A 9,222-nucleotide genomic window follows, 5' to 3' on the forward strand; every position below is an offset into this window, starting at 1 on the left:
CGTCAAACAGGGTATATTCACTGTATTCTGCAATCCACTCCGCTGCCCGCGGTGCCTGGACTTGTCTCATGATGTACTTTAGCCAACAGATGGCGCCGCGGAAACAATAATCCCCCTAGATACCCTCATTTCAAAAAGGGATTGGAAAGGGTTAAAGGAGTTTTGCCAAGATGTACAACGCCTCCTAGAATGCAAGGCCTGCAGTCAACAGACCTGGGTTCCATTTTTCGCAAATGTTGCAACCAGCTAAACTTTTCCTCTGCAGTGTTCGTGTATAATAGGATGTAACTCCATCTTAGAAATATATGTACACAGTGACTCCACCAGCAGAATAGTGAGTGCAGCTCTGGAGTAGGTTGTGTGTTGTAGAGCTCTTGGAACTCGTGTAACTCTTGGAACTTAGCCCCGCCCCCGTCCCGCCTCCTTTCCTTGCAAATAGTGCAGAGGGGGCGGAGAGGGGGCGGGAGCTCAGTTCCTGCTCCTGGCTCTTCCAGCCTCCTCCCCCCCCCCCCCCTGCAGAGAGAGACGACGTATATCGGCTGGGTGTAAAAAAAACGAGCCGATATACGTTTGTGTGAATCCAGCCTAAGGAGGTCGGTAGGCAGCTTCAGAAATATCGCAGTCTCCCTGGGCATGCCATCTGGAAAGTGTAACATTAAGAACAAAGGTGAAGTAGGTCCTGGTCCAGCAAAAGGGAAGAAATGTATGAATGATGTGAATGAGACAACTGTTAGTGCTACCGCTGCCCCTGCTCCCATGGAGGCTCCGGGAGCTCCGGATGCCCCCAATCCCATGGGAGGCATGCCATTAGCTATATAGAAGGGTGGGGCTTCTAGTAGTAGTCAGGGGATGGGCCAGGATGCAGTCACCCCTCCACCCCTCGTCACTGGAGGAAGGGGGGATGCATCCTCCTTGTCTTTGGGCTCTGGGGACAGCGTTTTGCAGCAGCGCCTCCTGGAGGCCTTGGGGAGAGGGGAGAGCTCAATGAATGTAGGGGGCAAAGTTGTGGATTTGTCTCTCTGGGTGGAGAGACATGGTCTTGATGCCTTCCGAGAACAAAAGGGGGGAGACCGTCTGGTCCCTGCCGACAACCGGGCAGGACATTGGCCGTAGGAATGTGGCTCGTCTTCAGTGGAGAGGCGATGATGCTTGCCCAGCCAGGGGTAAGGTGGTGGAGCTTCTGCTGAAGATGGGTTTCAGGGAAAATGACATCTATGCCCTGATCCATCCTTACGGCATGTCCAGGTTCGACATCAGCTTTGTTCGCCCAGGGGCCTTGAGTTCTTTTGAGGGAACTATGAGTTGATGAAGGACGAGCCCGGCTGGCGTGGTTTTGCTGCATAAGTCGTAACCCGCCAGACTGGAGTCAAGAGAGTGACCGTTTTGACTCGTAACGAGTCCCTCTCTTGTTATGATATCATGACTTGGCTAAGTCGGTACGGAGAGGTGGTGGATATATACCCAATAAGAACCGGGACGAACACGGCATCTGGTCCGGAGCCTGGACGTTTATGGTGAAACTACAGAGTTAAGGGAATTCGGTGGCTCACATACCATCTGCGGCCTTCCTTGGCAGGGATCGTATCTTGGCCTTCTACCAGGGGCAGCTGAAGCTCTCTCACAAGTGCGGCGACCCCACACATTTAAGTGCGGCCTGTAATGTCATCAAGTGCGCTCTGTGTGGCGAGGTAGGTCATCTTGCTGCATCTTGTACAGAGATTAGGTGTCACCTGTGTGGTGACCTCGGTCACCCATTCAGTCGCTGTCCGCGCTCTTTTGCCAATACAGTCATGGCCCCAGCGGAGGAGAGTAGTGAGGTTGCTTCTGCCAAGCTGAGGCGTCAAGAGAAGCGCGGAAGGGGCAGGGAGCTGGTGGAAGCTCAGGTGGCAGGTGGGTCAATGCTGGCCCCTGCTCCGGACGCAAATCATGTGGCTGAGGCTCCAGGGGACAGGGAGCTGGATGAGGAGGTCAGGAGGATCCGAAGGGAAGCGGATGCCACTTATTCAGATTCTTCCCACTATGAAAGTGTGGGTGAGGGCAAGGATGAGTGGCAAAAAAAAAAAAAAGCGCAAGCAGGGCGCCAAGAAAGGGGAAAAAAAGGGAAGGGAAATCTTCCCCTGCAACGGGCCAGGTGCAGGAAGGCAATCCAAACTCTCCTCTTGTTGGACTCTCCAACAGGTACCAAGCTCTCTCCTTCTCTTCGGAGGAGGCGGAGGGAGAGGTGTCTAGGGCAAGCATGAGGCCTACAGGGGGTGCTGAGCCTTCCTCTTGTGGGGGTTTGGTGACCTCCAGGGGGAGGGCTGGCCCAGAGCCCAGTGGCAAGGAGGACAAGGTCGAGGAGCCCTTTGCCATGGACCTTTCAGTGTCCAAGAAATGTGACAAGGGGTCATCCTCAGACCCTGATGAGAAGGGGGGTGGGAAGAAGAAAACCATCTAACTCCATCACCAGTAATGGTGGCACCCGCTCCGTTGACGCTGGCATCCATTAATGTTGCCAGCATTAAGTCTGATATGGCTAGATTTGAGGCCTTTGATTTTCTCGGCCACGTTGAAGCTGACATTTTGTTTTTGCAAGAGACCAGGCTGCCAAATTTGGCAGCTGTGCATAAGGCAAGGAGGGAATGGAGGTCTGGTCCATCTTACTGGTCTCTTGCGGCCGAGCCGTATAGCGGAGTGGCGGTACTTTTTACCGCAGCGGTTGAATGCTGACGGGTTATTGAGTTAGAAATAGGGAGGTGCCTGATCCTGGATGTTCTCATGAAGGGACAAGAGCTTCTGCTAATCAACATCTACGGTCCCCAAACCAAGCGGGACCGCAAGGATCTCTTTATGAGGATCAAGCCATACCTTTTTACCAGTCGGCAGGTGATCTTTGGGGGTGACTTTAACGCAGTCACGAGGACCCGTGACAGGGGAGGCTCCCTAGGTAAGTTGACTTATGATAGCGATTCTCACTCAAAAATCGCTTGAAGCCTGTTTTTTGAGCGAGAATCGTTGAGTCTAACTGCACTGACATCAAGCAGTTCTCGTTAACGAGTCGCTGATCGTTCTCTTTCAGCATGCTGAAAGAGACCGATCAGCTTTATGAGGCGTTCACAGTGGGATGCAGATGATACTATTGTTTCAGCTGTTATCCTGCTCCGTGAACAGCCGGGGTATGAAGAGCACAGCATTCCAGCTCTGTTCTGCATACCTTGCTTGGAGCGCTCCGAGCAGAGAACAGCTGATGCAGAAGACAAGCGGTCCCAGTTGTCTTCTGCATACCCCACTCAGAGTGCAAAGAGATCACTCAAAACTATCAATCAAACTGCCGTTTCAGCGATCACCTTGCCCTCTAAATGCACACAACGATTATCGCTCAAAAGACCTCTTTTGATAATCTTTGTGTCTAACCATGCATTGCAGATACCGTAGTATTAATCTCAATGGGAGCTCCACAAATCTTAATGCTTTGAGCTCCCCCTAGTGGAAAAATAGAATAATGATGTAATGTGTTCCATGACTATTCATTTATTCATCTCATAGAGTACATATTCTGCAGTGCTGTATACAGGGCGTCCTTACTTGATTTGGGCATTGTCCCCATAAGGGCATTCTAGAATCACCTTTAGGCCGGGCTCACATGAATGGGTCGGATTCTGCTTGCGGATATATGTAGTGGGAGACCTGCGAGTGATCGCGGAAACGAATTGCGAATTGTTGCGTACACGTGCAGTTTTACAAATGGATGTGTGCATATAGACAGTGTATCGTCCGTGTGGAAGAAAGCTCACAAGCAGGGATTGACATCTCTCGCTCTCATTACTAGTAGACCAGAAAGCCCTAAAATTACGGCTTTTGTACTTAGCCTCCTAGCAAGTTGGGAGCAAATTTGTGCCCATACGCAATGTTAATTACATATGCATGCAGATCAATGGAGCCCATACCTGCGTAATCTGTGCTAAAATAGAGCATGCTGCGTTTTGTTTTGTCCACTCGCGGAAATCGCAATTGCTACCCGCACGTCTAAGCGAACCGGCAAAAGTCAATGCCTTTCAATGCCCGTATTTTACTGCGTATCGTCCGTGCAAATGACAATCACGGAATCCGCAATTCAAATCCAGTCATGTGGGACCAACCTCAGGGTGTGCTCGCACGTTGCAGAAATGCAACAAAACCGCGGGTTAGAGTTGGGGCTCCTTCACACCGGCGAGTGCAGTATTGGTATCGCACTTTCCACCATGTAAAAACCTGTAGATGCAAGGCGTTTTCATGTGAAAATAGTCTTTCATCACCGCGGGGATGAAGGGAATCCCCGCCACGGCTGCAGCAGAGGTTCGCGGAGCTCTCCTACTGCCTATGCTGCTGCTATTGGGCGCATTGCTAACAATGGGCGACCTCGCAGAAAGATAGGACCACTGTGTGTTTCCCGCATAGCATCGTGTCGCAGTGCCATGCAAGAAAACATCACTCATGTGAATGAACCCATTCAAAAGAATGAATGGCATAATTGTGCAAGATTTTTGCGTCTAGCAATTTGCAAATCTTGCAGGATTATCACGCCAGTGGTGACGGCAGCCTAAGGTTGGGTTCACACGGGGCGGATTTGCCACGGAAATTCCATCTGGAATTTTGCCGTGGCAAATCTGCCTGCGGCCGCTAATCCTGGGATTAGCCAGCCATATGGACGAGATTTCTCGTACACACAGGGCGGCGAATCCGCCACGGCAAAGCTGGCAAAAGCCGACGCTGCGGCACGGATTTGCCGGCCACAGCATGTTCATATTTTTTCTTCCGCTGCGGGCGTGCTCTCCTCTATGGGAGCGCCGGCCGCAGCGGAAGAGCAAGCAGCCAGGCCGCTTCAAAGCCCGCGACTAGGTGCCGCGGGTTTTGAAGCAGCGCTTCTCTCGGCGGAAATCTTGTGGTTTTTCGCTGCGGCGAAGGGTGTGGGAGCCCTTACACCAGAAAATCCGCCGCGTTTTTTCTCTCTACCTGTGAACGTAACTTTAATCCCATCCACTTTAATAGTAAATGTTTCTGCTGCGGTTTTCCTGCAAAACAGCAGCATTTTTGCAACGTGTGAACCCCCCCCCCCCTCAGCCACTCTTACACGTGCATTCAGTTAAACGCCGCTCGAAACCGTGGCATTTTACCACGACATTCTGGAACGCATGGTATAGCGTTTGACAGCGCTTTTTAACGCACCCCATCATTATGATGGGCAATGGGGTGTGTAACAAAAAAAAAAACGCATAAAAAAAGAAACCCTGCGATCGAGCACTGGTCTGCGAGGCCCAAGTGAAATTAATGGTGGCGATGTACCGCGGTCAGCACAGCGCTCAGAACGCCGCGCTAATTGTGGTTAAAAAGTATTGAGTGTGAGAACGGCCCTAAGTATGTAGGAAGCAACACACACAAATACAGTGCAAACATATAAACTCCATGTAGATGTTGCTCTTGACTGGATTTGAACCCTGGACCCCAGCGCTGCAAGGAAATAACACTAATCACTGAGCCACTATGCTGTCCTTATAAGCAAACATGTCAGAATTTGGAAGTTGTCGTTATTCTTAAGATGTCCCGTGACTGAGGTTAATGGAGTCCGCTAGTCTCTCTGATACCAGCCGCATTCGGCAGTTCTCTAGGCCTTGTACCAGGGCTGACACGGTGGCGCCCTCCTTCTTCTTTTCCCTCCACTTATTCAAGCATTGCCGCAGCTGTTCCTGCATGTTGTTTGGGTTTTCATAAATAACTTGATCCATCGTTGCATCTGCGATCCCGAGGATCCGGATCAGTTTCTTCCAGTCCCTCCCGACGTTCTCACATATGATGTCGAAGGCCTGGTCAAGCTGATCTGCGCAACATTGGAAATAACCAAACCATTAATGGTTATGGAGAGATGGAAAGACTGGTAGAAAGTTACATAATACGATGGGTTATATGGTTATAGAGGGGCATTCCACACTGGGGATTTTCCTTACTGGCTGCCCTGCATCTGGAGGACTGCCCACCATGAAGGTGTTGGCAGTTTCCCCATAGCTGTGATCAAAGGGGTTGTCCCAGAATCACAAGTTATCCCCTATCCACAGGGTATCCACTGGATAGGGGTCAACTTGCTGCTAGGTGGGTGCCTCACCCCTGAGACCCCCGCCGCTCCCGAGAACAGGGGTTCTGTGTCTCCCACTGCCTGTTGATCGCCCCCCACCCACAAACACTGTGACATCATGGTGAATGGGATGCTGGCTAAGAACGAGCAGTTGGCACACCATTCATTTCAATGTGGCCAGCAGGAGAGAGGCTCTCTGCCAGTCGTGTGCCATCCTTCTTATTACAGGAAAGCCAATCATATGAACGGCCGTCCTCTAATTCTACATTTCCCCAGAAGAAATGTCTCGCTTGCCTCGACTTCCACCAGCAAGATTGTCAATCTGCCAATAGCGGGACACGGGGTGATCAGCTGATCGCTGTAGGCCCCACATTCTGAAAGGGGTTGTGCATGTTGGTTCAGTACAAACATGGCAAAATGATTGAATTATCATTTATTATTCATTCGCTTATCGTTCATCCTTCATTTTATCAAACCGTTAAAAACTTACAATCTGTCCTTGTAAACAGGCAGTTGTTCATCTATGAATGGCTGCCTGTTGACTCTGAATGGAGGCGGGCGGCTGGAAGAGATCTCTGGTATACTCTGCTTCCATGCAGGAACGATAGGTGCCTGACAGTCATCCCAGAGATTAAGAGGTCCACAGGCATCCCCTTTAACCCCTTAAGGACATGGCCTATTTTGGGTTTAAGGCCGCAACGATTTTTAGTGAATTTTAATCTCCATTTTTCAAAAGCCACAACTTTTTTATTTTTCCGTCGATGCGGCCGTATGAGGGCTTGTTTTTTGCGCGGCGAACTGTAGTTTTTATCGGTGCCATTTTTGGATACATAGACTATATTGTAAAACTTTTATTAATTCATCAATTCTGCCATAGATTTTTTTTTTAAAGCGTTAATTATGCAGATAAATGACTCAAAATTATTTTCTGTGGGCCGGTAGGATTACGCTTTTAATTCTTATTTTATCTTTGGAAGTCTTTTTTTTTTTTTCTACATCGCTGCATTCAAAGTCCTATAACTTTTTTCTTTTTTGTTTTACGGAGCTATCTGAGGGCTTATTTTTTGCAAGACAAGCTGTAGTTTTTATTGGTACAATTTTGGGGTACAAACGGCTTTTTTGATCACTTTTATTGCATTTTGTGGAAGGCAAAATGCTAAAAACTTGCATTTTGCCTCAGTTTGCTAGCGGTTTTTTTTTTTAAACGCTTTTTGTCGTGCAGGATAAAAAGCATGTTCAACTTATTGTACATGTTGTTACGGACACGATGATGTGTTTTTTTTTTTTTTAATGCTAACATGAGAAGAAGCCCACCCAAAGTTTTTTTTTTTTTTTTACATTTTTTTTTTTTTTGTACATTGTTTTGATCTTTCTTTTTTACAGTATTTGTGTCCCTCTGTGGGACATGCACCATACTAGCGCTGATCGCTATGATAAGGCATTGCAGGACTTCTCTCCTGCAATGCCTTATCGCTTATTACAGCGATCATAGGCAATGGCAATACAGGATGCTGGTATCTGTCATCCTGTTGCCATGGCACCCAGTCGGCTCTCTGCAAAGCCCCTGTGAACCCTTCCCAATGCGGCGATCTACCTAGATCGCGGCAGGTAAGGGGTTAACAGCAGGGGGTGTATCTCTGATGCACCCCTACTGTTGCAGCAGGAGGTCGGCTAGCAGTGACAGCCGGCTGCCGCTGCTGGATAGTGCGAGGTCACTTCTAATCCCACACTATCCACATGACGTAAGGGTACGTCCAGTTGCAGGAAGTACTCTACAGCGATGACGTACCCTTACGTCATATGGAGGGAAGGGGTTAAGAAGACCCTAAGATGTTGATGACCTATACTCCAGATAAGTATTAACATCAGATTAGTGATGGGTGTAGTGGCACTATAGTGAGCACCGGGACCGATTCTCGGGTCTGTGATGTCACACTCACTGGTCATAATGGTCTGAGAGCAGATCAGACCTAAGGATAGGTCATCCATTTTAGTTCTAGAAAACCCCTTATTTACCTAAAACTAGAAAATCCCTTTAATTGCACATGGCATGCAGTGACTCTAGAGTTTCAAGCTACATCAATACCCCACAGGCCGCATATATAAATAGGATCCCTTCTCTGTTCATGTTCCTCTAGTAGGAGATGGACATTTACCTCTTTCTCTCGTCTGAACCCGGGATTGTGGTCCTCGGAACTTTTCCACTTCTTGTGCGAGATCGTGTCGATTAATTGTGTCCAACAACTCAACCAGAAAGCTGAGATCCTCTTCGGAGATTTCCAGCAGCTCCTTCAGTTGCCTGAACAGATGGATGGGGCTGCTGATCAACTCCATTTTCTTTTTCACTATTTTGTTCTGGCAGAGAAACTTCAGATCTTCCAGTTCCTTATTATCCAGCTTTCCAGATATTTGTAGCAACATGGCGTTGAGTTTATCCACTTTCTCCATATCGGCCTGTGTCACTTTTATGAACTTCTCAGGATGTTTTTTTACTTTCACTTTTTAAAAAAATGCTCGCTGCTTCCTATATATTCCAGTATAGCAGTGTAATAACCTCAGTATATTAACACAGAGCCATAAAGAAATACAATGTAACTAGGCTACACCACCCGGAGATACACAAACGCCTGATTTCCTGGTTAGTAAAGTTGACTCTTGAAGTTCTGCAGAGCAGGAAGTTAGTGAGAAGTTACGTCTGAGCATGTCCCGTCACTGCAGTTCCCCTCCCAGTCCCGGCAGTAGAACTCCTCCTCGCCTGCTGAAAGCATGCAGCTGAGATCTACACTACGTTGACAAAAGTATTGGGACCCGACCAATCCTGTTTTGTCATGTAATGTGTGAGCATGAGGTATAAAGGAGAGGATCACACAGGAGATCCCAGTATAGAAACCATCAGATGCTACCAGGTGTAGAGCTGACAACAGGGTCTGGTGGGGGGATGTCACCAGGTGTAGAGCTGACAACGGGGTCTGGTGGGGGGATGTCACCAGGTGTAGAGCTGACAGCGGGGTCTGGTGGGGGGATGTCACCAGGTATAGAGCTGACAGCGGGGTCTGGTGGGGGGATGTCACCAGGTGTAGAGCTGACAACTGGGTCTGGTGGGAGGATGTCACCAGGTGTAAAGCCGACAACGGAGG

General features: G+C 48.8%; 1 protein-coding gene across 1 annotated transcript; it reads right to left on the minus strand.

Moving 5' to 3' along the window:
* Nucleotides 1-3,490: 3,490 nt before the first annotated feature.
* Nucleotides 3,491-8,763, minus strand: FADD (Fas associated via death domain). Its single transcript, XM_066583535.1, has 2 exons — nt 8,242-8,763; nt 3,491-5,833 (listed from the first exon to the last, which is right to left on the minus strand). Exons 1-2 carry the CDS (start codon nt 8,531-8,533, stop codon nt 5,550-5,552), a joined length of 576 nt encoding a protein of 191 aa, XP_066439632.1. The 5' UTR covers nt 8,534-8,763; the 3' UTR covers nt 3,491-5,549.
* Nucleotides 8,764-9,222: the final 459 nt, after the last annotated feature.

This window comes from Eleutherodactylus coqui, chromosome 11 (genome assembly GCF_035609145.1).
Source record: "Eleutherodactylus coqui strain aEleCoq1 chromosome 11, aEleCoq1.hap1, whole genome shotgun sequence".
Taxonomy (NCBI): Eukaryota; Metazoa; Chordata; class Amphibia; order Anura; family Eleutherodactylidae; genus Eleutherodactylus; species Eleutherodactylus coqui.